This window comes from Lampetra planeri, unplaced genomic scaffold, assembly GCF_965212315.1.
Source record: "Lampetra planeri unplaced genomic scaffold, kcLamPlan1.2.h2 scaffold_191, whole genome shotgun sequence".
Classification (NCBI taxonomy): domain Eukaryota; kingdom Metazoa; phylum Chordata; class Hyperoartia; order Petromyzontiformes; family Petromyzontidae; genus Lampetra; species Lampetra planeri.
The window spans coordinates 17,501-36,385 of NW_027614659.1; the positions used below are offsets into that span (position 1 = coordinate 17,501).

The 18,885-nt window shown below is 48.1% G+C and overlaps 1 protein-coding gene across 3 annotated transcripts in view; it reads right to left on the bottom strand.

Moving 5' to 3' along the window:
* LOC144740114 (rho GTPase-activating protein 45-like) overlaps positions 1–18,885 on the bottom strand; it is a 104,452-nt gene that overhangs the window by 16,504 nt on the left and 69,063 nt on the right. For all 3 annotated transcript variants that reach the window (XM_078622993.1, XM_078622994.1, XM_078622992.1), the window contains exons 4-5: positions 6,148–6,297; positions 817–907 (exon numbers count right to left, since the gene is read on the bottom strand). In XM_078622993.1, the coding sequence (XP_078479119.1) occupies positions 817–907; positions 6,148–6,297 (241 nt within the window). The remainder of the gene's footprint in view (positions 1–816; positions 908–6,147; positions 6,298–18,885) is intronic.

Here is an 18,885-nt window from a genome sequence, read left to right on the forward strand (position 1 = left end):
AACACACAGACACACACACTTGAACACACAGACACACACACTTGAACACACAGACACACACACACACACTTGAACACACAGACACACACACTTGAACACACAGACACACACACACACTTGAACACACAGACACACTTGAACACACAGACACACACACACACTTGAACACACAGACACACACACACACTTGAACACACAGACACACACACACACTTGAACACACAGACACACACACACACTTGAACACACAGACACACACACACACTTGAACACACAGACACACACACACACTTGAACACACAGACACACACACACACTTGAACACACAGACACACACACACACTTGAACACACAGACACACACACACACTTGAACACACAGACACACACACACACTTGAACACACAGACACACACACACACTTGAACACACAGACACACACACACACTTGAACACACAGACACACACACACACACACACTTGAACACACAGACACACACACACACTTGAACACACATACACACACACACACTTGAACACACAGACACACACACACACTTGAACACACAGACACACACACACACTTGAACACACAGACACACACACACACTTGAACACACAGACACACACACACACTTGAACACACAAACGAACACACAGACACACACACACACATTTGAACACACAGACACACACACACACTTGAACACACACACACAGACACACACACGTACACACGTGCGTACAGCAAAGTCCTCGCTTAGACGCGTGCGGGTGGGGAGCGGTGGCGGTGCCGGTGGGGCGTGTGCGGACGCACCTGTTGCTGAAAGCGAGCGCTAGCGAGTCCACCGACTGCATCATCCCCTGCTTCTGCTCGTCAGCGCCGATGCAGCGCTCGTACGGGTAGCCTGGGGGGGGGGGGGGTAGGGGAACGCACGCACGCGGCGCGGACGTCAAAACGCGCGAGGTCGGACGCACGGCGGCAATCGTCGCTCCGGCTGGCGCTCCTCCCATCGGGCCTGGGATCATCTGGCCGTGCGGACTTGCGCAACGGCAGAGTCACGCGCCGTCAGCCATACAAAGAAGAAGAATAAGACAGAGACACACAGACTCACACAGAGAGCCATAGACTCACACAGAGACCCATAGACTCACACACAGACTCACACAGAGACACACAGACTCACACAGAGAGCCATAGGCTCACACAGAGACACACAGACTCACACAGAGACCCATAGACTCACACAGAGACCTACAGACTCACACAGAGACACACAGACTCACATAGAGACCCATAGACTCACACACAGACTCACACAGAGACACACAGACTCACACAGAGAGCCATAGGCTCACACAGAGACCTACAGACTCACACAGAGACCCATAGACTCACACAGAGACCTACAGACTCACACAGAGACACACAGACTCACACAGAGACCCATAGACTCACACAGAGACCCATAGACTCACACAGAGACACACAGACTCACACAGAGACCCATAGACTCACACAGAGACCCATAGACTCACACAGAGACCCATAGACTCACACAGAGACCCATAGGCTCACACAGAGACCCATAGGCTCACACAGAGACTCACACAGAGAGCCATAGGCTCACACAGAGACACACAGACTCACACAGAGACCCATAGACTCACACAGAGACCCATAGACTCACACAGAGACCCATAGACTCACACAGAGACCCATAGGCTCACACAGAGACTCACACAGAGAGCCATAGGCTCACACAGAGACACACAGACTCACACAGAGAGCCATAGACTCACACAGAGAGCCATAGGCTCAGAGACACACAGACTCACACAGAGTGCCATAGGCTCAGAGACACACAGACTCACACAGAGAGCCATAGACTCACACAGAGACACACAGACTCACACAGACTCACACAGAGACACACAGACTCACACAGAGACACACAGACTCACACAGAGACACACAGACTAACACAAAGACACACAGACTCACACAGAGACCCATAGACTCACACAGAGACACACAGACTCACACAGAGACACACAGACTCACACAGAGACACACAGACTCACACAGAGACACACAGACTCACACAGAGACCCATAGACTCACACAGAGACCCATAGACTCACACAGAGACACACAGACTCACACGGAGAGCCATAGACTCACACACAGACTCACACGGAGAGCCATAGGCTCACACAGAGACACACAGACTCACACAGAGAGCCATAGGCTCACACACACAGACCCACACAGAGAGCCATAGGCTCACACAGAGACACATAGGCTCACACAGAGACACACAAACTCACACAGAGACCCATAGACTCACACACAGACTCACACAGAGAGCCATAGGCTCAGAGACACACAGACTCACACAGAGAGCCATAGGCTCAGAGACACACAGACCCACACAGAGAGCCATAGGTTCACACAGAGACTCACACAGACTCACACAGACTCACACAGAGACACACAGACTCACACAGAGAGCCATAGACTCACACACAGACTCGCACAGAGACCCATAGGCTCAGAGACACACAGACTCACACGGAGACCCATAGACTCGCTCAGAGACACACACGGACAGCCATAGGCTCAGAGACACATAGACTCACACAGAGACACACAGACTCACACAGAGACACACAGACTCACACAGAGACCCATAGACTCACACAGAGACCCATAGACTCACACAGAGACCCATAGACTCACACAGAGACCCATAGACTCACACGGAGACCCATAAACTCACACACAGACCCACAGACCCGCACTGACACCTATAGACTCAAACACAGACACAGAAACCCATTATCATCACAGCAGCGACAATGATGCACCCATTGCACGCAATCACCCGGCTCATCGAACACCGCGTTGTTAAAAAAAGAACTGCTGTTGCCACCCTACATCAACAGCCACAGCAACACGGACAGAAGAAGAAGATTTATTTCCGTTTTTATTTTCGCTATGTTTATTATTTACCCAGCCATCCACCTCTGCCCCCCACCGCCCCCCCCCTACTTCCACCGCCCCCACTCCCCCTCTCCTTGCTCACCACCCACGAAGGAACCCGTTGGCTCGGGGGACAAATCCGAGGAGCGTCGCTCTGGCTCCGGTCGGAACTAAAATTAAACTATTTTAAATTTGACCAGGTATTTAGAGGCCCATGGAGGCCCATTCTAAAACTAAACTATTTTTAATTTGACCAGGTATTTAGAGGCCCATGGAGGCCCATTCTAAAACTAAACTATTTTTAATTTGACCAGGTATTTACGCCCATTCAGGCACATTCTAAAACTAAACTATGTTTTATATGACCAGGTATTTAGGCCCATTAAGGCCCATTCTAAAACTAAACTATTTTTAATTTGACCACGTATTTGGAGACACATTCAGGCCCATTTTAAAACTAAACTACTTTTAATTTGACCAGGTATTTAGGTCCATCGAGGCCCATTCTAAAACTAAACTATTTTAAATTTGACCAGGTATTTAGGCTCAATGAGGCTCGTTCTAAAACTAAACTATTTTTAATGTGACCAGGTATTTAGGCCCATTCAGGCACATTCTAGAACTAAACTATTTTTAATTTGACCAGGTATTTAGGCCCATTCTAAAACTAAACTATGTTTAATTTGACCAGGTATTAAGGCTCATTGAGGCCCATTCTAGAACTAAACTATTTTTAATTTGACCAGGTATTTAGAGGCCCATTCTAAAACTAAACTATTTTTAATTTGACCAGGTATTTAGGCTCATTGAGGCACATTCTAGAACTAAACTATTTTTAATTTGACCAGGTATTTAGAGGCCCATGGAGGCCCATTCTAAAACTAAACTATTTTTAATTTGACCAGGTATTTAGAGACACATTCAGGCCCATTCTAGAACTAAACTATTTTTAATTTGACCAGGTATTTACGCCCATTCAGGCACATTCTAAAACTAAACTATGTTTTATATGACCAGGTATTTAGGCCCATTAAGGCCCATTCTAAAACTAAACTATTTTTAATTTGACCACGTATTTAGAGACACATTCAGGCCCATTTTAAAACTAAACTACTTTTAAATTGACCAGGTATTTAGGTCCATCGAGGCCCATTCTAAAACTAAACTATTTTAAATTTGACCAGGTATTTAGGCTCAATGAGGCTCGTTCTAAAACTAAACTATTTTTAATGTGACCAGGTATTTAGGCCCATTCAGGCACATTCTAGAACTAAACTATTTTTAATATGACCGGTATTTAGGCTCATTGAGGCACATTCTAAAACTAAACTATTTTTAATTTGACCAGGTATTTAGGCCCATTCTAAAACTAAACTATGTTTAATTTGACCAGGTATTAAGGCTCATTGAGGCCCATTCTAGAACTAAACTATTTTTAATTTGACCAGGTATTTAGAGGCCCATTCTAAAACTAAACTATTTTTAATTTGACCAGGTAGTTAAGCCCATCAGCGCCCATTCTAAAACTAAACTATTTTTAATTTGACCAGGTATTTAGGCTCATTGAGGGCCATTCTAAAACTAAACTATTTTTAATTTGACCAGGTATTTAGAGACACATTCAGGCCCATTCTAAAACTAAACTATTTTTAATTTGACCAAGTATTTAGGTCCATTGAGGCCCATTCTAAAACTAAACTATTTTTAATGTGACCAGGTATTTAGGTCCATTGAGGCCCATTCTAAAACTAAACTAATTTTAATTTGACCAGGTAGTTAGGCCAATTGAGGACAATTCTAAAACTAAACTATGTTTAATTTGACCAGGTATTTAGGTCCATTTAGGCCCATTCTAAAACTAAACTATTTTTAATTTGACCAGGTATTTAGGCCCATCGAGGCCCATTCTAGAACTAAACTATGTTTTATATGACCAGGTATTTAGGTCCATTGAGGCCCATTCTAGAACTAAACTATGTTTTATATGACCAGGTATTTAGGTCCATTGAGGCCCATTCTAGAACTAAACTATGTTTTATATGACCAGGTATTTAGGTCCATTGAGGCCCATTCTAGAACTAAACTATGTTTTATATGACCAGGTATTTAGGTCCATTGAGGCCCATTCTAGAACTAAACTATGTTTCATATGACCAGGTATTTAGGTCCATTGAGGCCCATTCTAGAACTAAACTATGTTTTATATGACCAGGTATTTAGGTCCATTGAGGCCCATTCTAGAACTAAACTATGTTTTATATGACCAGGTATTTAGGTCCATTGAGGCCCATTCTAGAACTAAACTATGTTTTATATGACCAGGTATTTAGGTCCATTGAGGCCCATTCTAGAACTAAACTATGTTTTATATGACCAGGTATTTAGGTCCATTGAGGCCCATTCTAGAACTAAACTATGTTTTATATGACCAGGTATTTAGGTCCATTGAGGCCCATTCTAGAACTAAACTATGTTTTATATGACCAGGTATTTAGGTCCATTGAGGCCCATTCTAGAACTAAACTATGTTTTATATGACCAGGTATTTAGAGACACATTCAGGCCCATTCTAAAACTAAACAATGTTTAATTTGACCAGATATTTAGGCTCATTGAGGCACATTCTAAAACTAAACTATTTTTAATTTGACCAGGTAGTTAAGCCCATCAGCGCCCATTCTAAAACTAAACTATTGTTTAATTTGACCAGATATTTAGGCTCATTGAGGCACATTCTAAAACTAAACTATTTTTAATTTGACCAGGTAGTTAAGCCCATCAGCGCCCATTCTAAAACTAAACAATGTTTAATTTGACCAGGTATTTAGGCTCATTGAGGCACATTCTAAAACTAAACTATTTTTAATTTGACCAGGTAGTTAAGCCCATCAGCGCCCATTCTAAAACTAAACTATTGTTTAATTTGACCACGTATTTAGGCTCATTGAGGCCCATTCTAGAACTAAACTATGTTTAATTTGACCAGGTATAGATAGTCCTCTACTTACGATGGAGATGCGTTACAATAACCCCATCATAAGTCAAAAACAGCCTACCCAGGAGTCTTAAAGAATGGTGATAATTTAGCAAAACAGAGCAATTTACGGTACCGTACTCTATAAACTATATAATCTATTTATTAATTACAGGGGTGACCGTTACCTTTGACCCTGGTGATGAGGGCGCCGGTGGCGGTGAGTATCTCCCGCAGACTCAGCGCCGGGTGCCGGGCCAGCGTGCGCTTGAGCGCAAGCAGCAGCTCGCCGAGGCGTGCGTGACCAGCCTGCCGCCTGCCCTCCTCGCCCCCGCCGTCTGTCAACAAGACACAATAGAGGCAGAGGGGTCCCCCCGGGGTAGACCTTTAGCAGGCCGCTGGGGGCAAGTGCTGTAATAAACAAAGACAAAGGATGGGGGGGAGGGAAATAAGAAGAGGTTTTTTTTACCCTGTCTGGCGATACAACGGGAGGTGATGAGCAGAGGTCGCAACCGGGTACCCGATACCCGTACCCTACCCGATACCCGGGTACCCGTACCCGGCCGGGTACGGGTACCCGGCCGGGTACGGGTACCCATTTGCGACCCTGGTGCGGCCGGGTACGGGTACGGGTAGGCCGCGAGTCACTGGTGAGTCACCGTTTGTCACTCATTTCCCAACGTCTTGTCTCTTCTCACAATTCAAGTTCCTAGAATCAACCCACCCGCGCCTGCAACATGGCTTCATCCCAGAGGTCGCAGTCGGGTACCCGATACCCGTACCCTACCCGTACCCGGCCGGGTACGGGTAGGGTACGGGTATGGCCGGGTACGGGTAAGTAATCAAAACCCGTTTGCGACCTCTGGTGATGAGACTAGGCCATAAAGAAGGCGGTCTCTAGTATAGGCCAATCAGTTTCAAAGACGATGCATATGTTGTTATTATCCTCAGAGCCATGTTTGTTTGCATGCTCACCGCAAGTACTGCGTGTGGTTAATGCAGTGCTTGATTCTTTGTTCGATCGCCGCTCGCCATCAACACCGGTGACGATTATCTGAACCGGTCCTGGGCCTTCCCTAGGTCGACTCAGCCTCAAATGAGTACCTGGTGGGGTGCGTTGAAACATCGCCACTGGGGAGACGAAGGTGGCCGGGCGTGGGGTGTAATATATTACTGCTAATCCTACATAATACACGAGCATAATATGACTTTGAGAACCCCCACCACCTACACATTTCGCAAGGAGTGACTAACCCCATATCTGCATTTGTCATCAATATGCTAAATTCCTCTGTTGATATGTAAACTCCTTTGTCCAAGGCTCTCTCCTCCTCCCCTAACCCAGCTTAAAATACGCTGCCAAGCTTAGTAGTGTTCATTAAGACGCTGTCTTTCCGACAGCTCTCTGTGTTTCGTCACCTGAGGACGGCTGCTTGCGTTGTGGCCAAAACCTCGTGAGAATTTCATTTTATTGCGTTTGATTTTTATTATTTTATTATTTCCCTTCTACGTGACTTTACCGAGAGAACCAAGAATAAGAATATAAAACAGTTATATTCTTAGGTTTTTTCGGTAAAGTCACGTAGGTAAAAAATTTTAATTATTAAAAGTAAAATAAAAAATAAAATAAAAATCACGACGATTCGGAGGCAACACAAGCCTCCGTCTTCAGGTGTAACCGTCACAGCACGATTGCTGTATCAAGTGAAGAGAAATTCGAATATAAAACAGCTGTCGCTCTGTCTTTGACGTTGGCCACGAGCGGGAATCGAACTCGGGTCGCCGGGTTCGTAGCTCCGCGGTGCACTGCCACTCAGCCCCACCGCCCACACACACGACACACACACAAGACAAAGATAACACAAAGATCCCCCATATATTTCGATTTAAAGCTTTCGTGACTGCAGGGATTCATCTTCTTGGTTCTTTCGGTAAAGTCACGTAGAAGGGAAGTAATAAAATAATAAAAATAAAACATAATAAAATAATTCTCACGACGTTTCGGCCACAACGCAAGCAGCCGTCCTCAGGTGAAAACCAGGTCTGTCGGGGAGACAGCGTCTGATTCAGAATAATTTATTATTTTTATTATTTTATTACTTCCCTTCTACGTGACTTTACCGAAAGAACCAAGAAGATGAATCCCCCATATAGCCTGAACAGACTGTAGGGGCAAGTGCTGTTAGCGAGCACCTATGAAGGCCGGCACGGTACACGAGGGGGTGGGTGGCCAGCGCCACCTTTGTCTCCCCAGTGGCGATGTTTACACACCGCACCAGGTACTCATTTGAGGCTGAGTCGACCTAGGGGAGGCCCAGGACCGGTTCAGATAATCGTCACTGGTGTTTGCCGTGAGCGGGAATCGAACCCGGGTCGCACAGGTTCGTAGTGCAGCGCGCTAACCGCTACACCACCGCTCCCCACACACAAGACACAACAACAACCGCCATTCACCACTAAGTGGCGGTGACGTCACCACGACGCTTGTGCCAGGCCATGTGCACCCTGAGGCCACGTGAAGTGTCGAACACCCGCTGGCAGGAGGTCACGGGGCAGACCCAGTTGCCACGGGTCGACTGACCGAGATGACCGAGATGACTGGCTGATGCACCACCTGTGCCCCCTACTGTACCAACTTGCTGTGCTTTAACCACCCGGCGCTCCGCTCGTTGTTGTGAGCGTCGCTCCTCCGCCCTCCGTTGTTGTTGGAGGGCGGCACAAGACACAGACACACAGACACACGTATACACATGCAAATGTATCGCCGTGTGATTCTTGTTTTGGAGACAGGACCAATGGCCCACAGGCACACAAATGAAGGTGTCCCCCGCACCCCAAACCCCACCCCGGTATAGGCTCAGACAGCACTTGGCCTACCACTGCATGAGCAATGGACCCGAAAATAAAAACTCAACAGAAGGCATCTTCTCGGTTCTTTCGGTAAAGTCACGTAGAATGAAAATAATAAAATAATATTAATAAAACATCATAAAATAATTCTCACGACGTTTCGGCCACAACGCAAGCAGCCGTCCTCAGGTGAAGAAACAGGTTTGTCGAGAAGACAGCGTCACCTGAGGACGGCTGCTTGCGTTGTGGCCGAAACGTCGTGAGAATTGTATTTTATTATGTTTTATTTTTATTATTTTATTACTTCCCTTCTACGTGACTTTGCCGAAAAAAACCAAGAAGATGAATCCCTGCAGTCACGAAAGCATTAAATCGAAATTCAACAGAAGGCAGTTTGCCATTGTCTACACCAGGGGTCGGCAACCTACGGCTCCGGAGCCGCATGCGGCTCTTTGCGGGCTGCTTCTTGACAATATGTACGTATGTACAGTATGTACTCAGATGCATTGCGGCTCTTGAAATACCGAATTGGAAAGAAATGGCTCTTCTTGTTATTTTGGTTGCCGAACCCTGGTCTACACGAAGAACAATGGCACAAAAGACAAAGACCCCCATACAGCCTGTAACAGACTGTTGGGGCAAGTGCTGTTAGCGAGCAGCACCTATGAAGGCCCGGCACTGTGGCACACACGAGGGGGGCTGGGTGGCCAGCACCACGCCCGGCCGCCTTTGTCTCCCCAGTGGCGATGTTTCTACGCACTCATTTGAGGCTGAGTCCACCTAGGGAAGGCCCAGGACCGGTTCAGATAATCGTCACCGGTGTTGATAGCGAGCGGCGATCGAACTCGAGTTGCCGGGTTCGTAGCGCAGCGTAGCGCTAACCGCTGCACCACCGCTCCACACACACGTGCACACACACCACACACACGTGTTACACACCTTACCACGCTGCAATTAAACTCCGTGCACCATACCCCACCTAGTCACCCACACGTCGACGCCATACCCTAACCTCTCATCACTCTGTGCTACACCCCCAACCTTGTAGAACCCCCACACAGTGACACTATTTTACTCCATTGGAACCTCATTTGCCAGTTAAAAATATGATAATTGTTTTTAAATCCTTTATATTAAGTTCACTTGCTTGCTTAGGACCGTGCAAATCTTTCGGTCGTTTTTTAACCCACTTCCCGTGATCCAATCGAGCTGACATTTTGCACACAGACTCGTTGTGCGTGACAATTAATTTTCGTGAAAATTTTTTTCCAAAATTTTACACTTTTTAGGACAAAAATATTATATTTAATTACCAATTGCTTAATGGTGCAATGCAATCATCTGACCCATAGGTGACAGCCATCTCAAGCCAGAGGATTTATAGTGAAAAACTTTGTTTTTACGAGTTATACTTGTTTTACCCTTTTATCTGGCAACAAAACTGACACCTTTTTTATGAGCTCTCATATTCTGATGGTGCATTGTCTTTGAGTTGTGCGCCTTTTGGCGTCATCTGGTCCAACACCATGTGATACTAGGCTCTAAGGAAAGCTGTCTCGGGTGTGGACCAATCAACTTCAAGGACAGTGCATACATTATCAGAGTTATGTTTTTTGTTTGCATTATGACTGCAGGTATTGTGGTCTATGCAAACATGACTCCTTGTAAAAAAGGTGTCAGTTTTGTTGCCAGATAAAAGGGTAAAAAACCAATTATCATATTTTTTTACTGGCAAATGAGATACCAATGGTGTAAATGTTTACCCCGAGCTCTCATACTCTGATGGTGCATTGTCTTTGAGTTGTGCGCCTATTGGCGTCATCTGGTCCAACACCATGTGATACTAGGCTCTAAGGAAAGCTGTCTCGGGTGTGGACCAATCAACTTCAAGGACAGTGCATACATTATCAGAGTTGTGTTTTTTTGTTTGCATTACGACTGCAGGTATCGTGGTCTATGCAAACATGACTCCTTGTAAAAAAAAGGTGTCAGTTTTGTTGTCAGATAAAAGGGTAAAAAAACAATTGACACTATTTTACTCCTTGATTTTTTATTAGGGAAGGCCCACTGAGCCGGGTAGCTCTTAAAACAGAAGCGACCTGGCCGCAAATGATAGCTCAACGAAGTGGCTTATTTCGATTTAAAGCTTTCGTGACTGCAGGGATTCATCTTCTTGGTTCTTTCGGTAAAGTCACGTAGAAGGGAAATAATAAATAAAATAAACATAATAAAATAATTCTCACGACGTTTCGGCCACAACGCAAGCAGCCGTCCTCAAGTGAAGAATGAAACACCACCAGGCTTGGAGCGTCTATTTAAGCTGGGATGGAGGGGGGAAGAGCGCCGTGACAAAGGAATTTGCATATCAAGAGGAATTTAGCATATTTATGGGAAATGCAGATATGGGATTAGTCACTACTTGTAAAATGCGGAGGAGGTGGGCGGGGGGTTTCAAAGTCATATTATGCCCGTGCATTATGCAGGATTAGCAGCATCAAAGGGAGGGGATAGGGGTAGCATTAATAAAGGGAAGTAATGTTAATAGTATGTAGCTGCAGTTACTAAACCTTATCATCACGTGGAGATTTATAGCAGCCAAATACTCGAAAACGCATGTTTCTGAGTGTTGGAGGGAAAAACCGAAAGACCCGGAGAAAAATCCATGCGAGCACGGGGAGAGAGACGCAGACTCCAAATGTACAGCAGGCGTCAGATTCGGGATCGAACCCACAACCTCCTGTGTACCAGGTGACGTAGTTAACATCCAAATATCATACCCGTCAACCCCTTATCAGTGCCCTACCTTATTACAGACCAACTCAGACCTTATTGATCGCCCTGTGCCCGTACAAAATCTCAACGTTCATCCTACAAAGTCCCATCACAAGGGAGAAACACAAACAAATAGACAACAAAAAATGTCCTGTATTGAAACGGCTGTACGCCGTATTGACCTAATCTCCGTGTACAACAACACGGGTAAACAGTATGGCTTAACAGGTGTGAAATATACAGCAGGCGTCAGGGTCGGGATAAACACACGACCTCCTGCACACTAGGGGTTTGAGGTAGTTAACATTTCACGAACGTGACAGCACACAGCGCACACCACACCTCACAACCCCCACCTTGCCACACCATGTCTAACTTGGCATCACATCTCACAGCAGTACCCCTCAGAGGTCGCAATCGGGTACCCGATACCCGTACCCTACCCGATACCCGGCTACCTGTACCTGGCCGGGTACGGGTACCCGTTTGCGACCCTGGTGCGGCCGGGTACGGGTACGGGTAGGCCGTGAGTCACTGGTGAGTCACCGTGATTGTCACTCATTTCCCAACGTCTTGTCTCTTCTCACAATTCAAGTTCCTAGAATCAACCCACCCGCGCCTGCAACATGGCTTCATCCCAGAGGTCGCAATCGGGTACCCGATACCCGTACCCTACCCAATATCCGTACCCGGCCGGGTATGGGTACGGGTACCCGTTTGCGACCCTGGTGCGGCCAGGGTACGGGTAGGCCGTGAGTCACTGGTGAGTAACTGTTTGTCACTCATTTCCCAACGTCTTGTCTCTTCTCACAATTCAAGTTCCTAGAATCAACCCACCCGCGCCTGCAACATGGCTTCATCCCAGAGGTCGCAATCGGGTACGGCCGGGTACGGGTACGGGTACCCGTTTACGACCCTGGTGCGGCCGGGTACGGGTACGGGTAAGGAATCAAAACCCGTTTGCGACCTCTGGTACCCCTCCACACCTCATCACACACTGCCCCTCGTCACACACCACGCCTCGTCACACCAGACCGATACCACCCTCTCATATCACATCTCGTCACACCCCACGCCTCGTCACACACCACAACTCGTGACACACCACGCCTCGTCACACCAGACCTACACCACGCCTCGTCATACCACACACACCTCGTCACACCAGACACATTATATCACACCTTGTCACACACCACGCCTCGTCACACACCACAACTCGTCACACCAGACCTACACCACACCTCGTCACACCAGACACATTATATCACACCTTGTCACGCTGCGTCCGTAGCGGAGAGAACCGAGGAGCGAATGCAGACGCAACGGGGTGCAATCTGCTCCATCCCGACCGGACGTGGGGACAGGGCAGCTTCCACGAGCCAGAAGCAGTGACACACAGACCGACTCATCGTTACGTCACTCACCAACCCACTGGCTCAGGACGTCTTATACAGATGTCAGAAAATGACACGGCATCGCTACGTCACTCACCGAGACCTCGTGGCGACAGACTCATCCCTACGTCACTCACTAACTCAACAACTCCTCACTGTGACACTCATTCGCACATCACTCACTAACTCACTCACTCTTCACTGTGACACTCACTCATCCCTACGTCACTCCCTAACTCCTCACTGACACAGACTCATCCCTACGTCACTCACTAACTCCCTAACTCCTCACTGTGACACTCACTCGTACATCACTCACTAACTCACTAACTCTTCACTGTGACACTCACTCATCCCTACGTCACTCCCTAACTCCTCACTGACACAGACTCATCCCTACGTCACTCACTAACTCAACAACTCCTCACTGTGACACTCACTCATCCCTACGTCACTCACTAACTCAACAACTCCTCACTGTGACACTCACTCATCCCTACGTCACTCACTAACTCACTCTTCACTGATACACTCACTCATCCCGACGTCACCCACGAACTCCCTAACTCCTTACTGACACTCACTCATCCCTACGTCACTCACTAACTCACTCACTCCTCACTGTGACACTCACTCATCCCTACGTCACTCACTAACTCGTCACTGAGACAGAATCATCCCTACATCACTCACTAACTCACTCTTCACTGATACACTCATCCCTACGTCACTCACTAACTCACCAACTCCTCACCGTGACACTCACTCATCCTAACGTCACTCACTCCTCACTGAGACAGACTCATCCCTACGTCACTCGCTAACTCACGAACTCCTCACCGAGGCAGATTGATCCTTCAGTCACTCACTAACTCACGAACTCCTCACTGTGACAGACTCATCCTCAAGTCACTCACTAACCTCACTAACTCCTCACCGAGACACTCATCCTTAAGTCACTCGCTAACTCGTCACTGAGACAGACTCATCCTCAAGTCACTCGCTAACTCACGAACTCCTCACCGAGACAGACTCATCCTTAAGTCACTCACTAACTCACGAACTCCTCACTGTGACAGACTCATCCTCAAGTCACTCACTAACCTCACTAACTCCTCACTGAGACAAACTCATCCTCAAGTCACTCACTAACCTCACTCACTCTTCACCGAGACAGACTCATCCTCAAGTCACTCACTAACTCAGGAACTCTTCACCGAGACAGACTCATCCTCAAGTCACTCACTAACCTCACTCACTCTTCACCGACACGAACCCAGCCCGCTGTCACCAGCCCGCTCGTGCGCCACTCCGGCCAAGTCTGGGCTACAAGTCATCCTCTTCCCCCCCACCACCACCCCACCCCTCTCCACCGCTGGAGATCCGCTCACTCTGGAGATCGTGCGCCCGACAACAAAAACAAACGCCGAACAGAAGCGAGAATATTTACAGCGATGACTTTTTGGTTTTTAAAGAGAAGGTCCCGGATGCCTCCGCACAGAAGCTGCGACGATCCGCGACGGTACCGTTCTATCTGCCGTGATTCCTCCTCCTCATCATCCTCATCCTCCTACTCCTCTTCACGCATCTCTGGCCTCATGGGGCCCCCGCTGGCTGGCCGCAGCCACGGCTATTTATGGTGTGGAAGCCACACGGAACCAGAGGATTTCCTCCCGAGATGGAATGCCATTGTTTCCGCGCCGCAGACGGGACCAGCGGTGGTTGGTGGTGGCGGTGGTGGTGGCGGTGACGGAGAGGGGGTCCGCCTGAATCACACCGAGTGTAGCCACCGCGTGTGTGACCGTGTGTCCGCGGGTGTGTTTGTGTGTGTCCGCGTGTTTCCATGTGTGTGTCCACGTGTGTGTGCATGTGGGGAGCGGTAGTGTAGCGGTTAGCGCTATGCTGCGCTACGAACCCGGCGATCAGAGTTCGATTCCCGCTCACGGCCAACACCGGTGACGATTATCTGAACTGGTCCTGGGCCTCCCCTAAGTCGACTCAACCTCAAATGAGTACCCGGTGCAGTGTGTAAACATCGCCACTAGGGAGACAAAGGCGGCCGGGCGTGGTGTTGGCCACCCACCCTCTCGTGTGCCGTGGCGGCCTTCATAGGTGCTCGCTAACAGCACTTGCCCCAACAGTCTTAAGGCTGTACGGGGGATCTTCGTGTTTGCATGTGTGCATGTGCATGTGTGTTCACGCGTGTGTCCGTGTGTGTGTCCGTGGCTGGCTGGCTGGGTGGCTTTTTGGGTTTGTGGATGGGTTGGGTGGGTAGCCGAGTGGGTGACTGAGTGGATGAATGGGTGGATGGCTGGGAGGGTGGGTGGATGGCTGGGAGGGTGGGTGGATGGCTGGGAGGGTGGGCGGATCTCCGGCTGCGTGGGTTGGTGGGTGGATGGGAGCCAGCGATGGAGCGTGCGTGGGTGGGTGTCAGCGTCACGCACTGGCCGTGTTCCCCATCGCGGTAACAGCGTTACTGTGCCGTTGCTGGGAGTCAGTGGGCGGGCGAGCGGGCGAGTAGGCGCATCAGGGCAGGGAACGACACTCAAAACGAGATACTAAGTAGGAGTGCAATGGTCGCCGGGAGATGTTATCTCCCTCGCCTGGAATGCAGAAGTTCGTGGGTTCGATTCCGACCCTGATGCCTGCTGTACAGAGGTCGCAAACGGGTTTTGATTCCTTACCCGTACCCGTACCCGGCCGCACCAGGGTCGCAAATGGGTACCCGTACCCGTACCCGGCCGGGTACGGGTACCCGTTCCCTACCCGTACCCTACCCGAAATGAGTGACAAACGGTTACTCACCAGTGACTCGCGGCCTACCCGGACCCGGACCCGGCCACACCAGGGTCGCAAACGGCTACCCGTACCTGGCCAGGTACGGGTAGCCGGGTATCGGGTATCGGGTACCCGGTTGCGACCTCTGCTGCTGTATGTCTGCATGCGTCTCTCCCCGTGGTCGCGTTGATTTTTCTCCGGGTCCTCCGGTTTTTTCCCTCCACATTTAGAAACGTGCGTTCAGAGCATTTGGCTGATATAAATGTCCACGTGTTGATAAGCCACTTTGTTGAGCTATCACTTGTGAGAGCCAGGTCGCGTCTGAAAAGGAGCTACACAACTCAGTTTAAGGTTTCGATTTAAAGCTTTCGTGACTGCAGGGATTCATCTTCTTGGTTATTTCGGTAAAGTCACGTAGAAGGGAAATAATAAAATAATAAAAATATCAAACATAATAAAATACAATTCTCACAACGTTTCGGCCACAACGCAAGCAGCCGTCCTCAGGTGAAGAACAGGTCTGCCAAGCTTGGTAGTGTTCATTCAGACGCTGTCTTTCCGACAGACCTGTTCTTCACCTAAGGACGGCTGCTTGCGTTGTGGCCGAAAAGTCGTGAAAATTATTTTATTGTGTTTGATTTTTATTATTTTATTATTTCCCTTCCACGTGACTTTACCAAAAGAACCAAGAAGATCAGTTGAAGGTGATGAGATGAAGAAGACCGCTATCGTCCCATCACAACAAAGAACAAACAAAGATCCCCCGTATAGCTTGTAAATTACTGTTGGGGCAAGTGCTGCTTAGGAAGTAGCAGCACCTATGAAGGCCGGCACGGTGGCACACGAGGAGGTGCGTGGCCAGCAACACGCCCGACCGCCTTTGTCTCCCCCAAATGAAGATGTTTACACACCGCACCAGGTACTCATTTGAGGCTCAGTCGACCTAGGGAAGGCCCGGGACCGGTTCAGGTAAATATTTTTTTTATTTTATCGGTTATGGCCCATTGAACGATTAGCTTCATTTTCAGAAGCGATTTAGCCAGAAATGATAGCTCAACGAAGTGGCTTGTGATCACGTGGTAAGTTATCGCAGCACACAAATACTCTAAAACGTGTGGTGTTGATTCAGAATGTGGAGGGAAAAACCGGAGGAACCGGAGAAAATCCACGCGAGAGAAAGAGACACTGCAAACTACAAATATACAGCAGGCGTCAGGGTCGGGATCGAACCCACGACCTCCTGCATACCAGGCGAGGTAGTTAACATCTCCTAGCCACATGCAAACTCCAAATATACAGCAGGCGTCAGGGTCGGGATCGAACCCACGACCTCCTGTATACCAGGCGAGGTAGTTAACATCTCCTAGCCACATGCAAACTCCAAATATACAGCAGGCGTCAGGGTCGGGATCGAACCTACGACCTCCTGCATACCAGGCGAGGTAGTTAACATCTCCTAGCCACATGCAAACTCCAAATATACAGCAGGCGTCAGGGTCGGGATCAAACCCACGACCTCCTGCATATCAGGCGAGGTAGTTAACATCTCCTAGCCACGTGAAACCTCCAAATATACAGCAGGCGTCAGGGTCGGGATCGAACCCACGACCTCCTGTATACCAGGCGAGGTAGTTTACATCTCCTAGCCACCGTGGCACCCAATAATCGTCACCGGTGTTGGTGGCCGTGAGTGGGAATTGAAGGCGGGTTGCTGATGGGTTCGGAGCACAGCGTGCTAACCGTTGCACTACTGTCCCATCACAAAGACAAAGATCCCCTGTATAGCCTTAACAGACTGTAGGGGCAAGTGCTGTTAGCGAGCACCTATGAAGGCCGGAACGGTACACGAGGGGGGTGGGTGGCCAGCACCACGCCCGACCGCCTTTGTCTCCCTAGTGGCAATGTTTACACACCGCACCAGGTACTCATATGAGGCTGAGTCGACCTAGGGGAGGCCCGGGACCGGTTCAGATAATTGTCACCTGATGTTGGCAGTGCGCGGGAATCGAACCCGTGTCGCCGGGTTCATAGCGCAGCGCGCTAACCGCTACACTATCGCTCCCCACGTCCCATCACGCACACAGTGTCACAGTGAGGAGTGAGTGAGTTAGTGAGTGACATAGGGATGAGTCTATGTCAGTGTGAGGAGTGAGTTAGTGAGTGACTTAAGGATAAGTCTGTCTCAGTGAGGAATTAGTGGGTGACGTAGGGATGAGTGAGTGTCGCGTGTGCGAATGTGTGTGCGTGCGTGCGGACAGATACAGTCTGCAGGCTCCGATAATTAAATAGGATAACATCGACCAAAATCTAACAATAGGTTTCAGACCTTTCTAACAATAAAAAACAATTGTGCTAAAATGTTAAAACACCAAACAGAAACCTTTTTTTGTTGCAAGGAACCGTGTCTGCATTAACCACAGACGTTTCTTGTGGTGAACACGCAAACAAAAACCACGCTCTGAAAATACACGCATCGTCATTTGACACCGATTGGTCCACACTGGTGACAGAAAGCTGCGTTTACACTATGAGACCTCCTTTACCAGTGGCAAAATATAGTAGTAGGTTTTTACCCTTTTAAACTGGTACAAAACTGACACCTTTATACAAGACATTATGTTTGCAATAGCCACAACACAAGTAGTCAAAAAAGCAAACAGAAAGAAGCAACTCTGATAATGATAATAATATGCACTGTCCTTGAAGTTGATTGGTCCACACCCGAGACGGCTTTCTTTAGAGCCTAGTCCCCATTGGTGTTGGACCAGATGACACCAGAAGGCGTACAACTCAAACACAGTGCAATATCAGAGTATTGAGAGCTCGGGGTAAGCATTTACACTATGAGATCTCTTTTACCAGTGGCAAAATATAGTAGTAGGTTTTTACCCTTTTAAACTGGTACAAAACTGACACCTTTATACAAGGCATCATGTTTGGACAGTGCATATTATTATCACATATCAGAGTTGCTTCTTTTTGTTTGCATTTTTGACTACTTGTGTTGTGGTTATTGCAAACATGAAGCCTTGAATAAAGGTGTCAGTTTTGTACCAGTTTAAAAGGGTAAAAACCTACTACTATATTTTGCCACTGGCAAAAGAGATCTCATAGTGTAAATGCTTACTC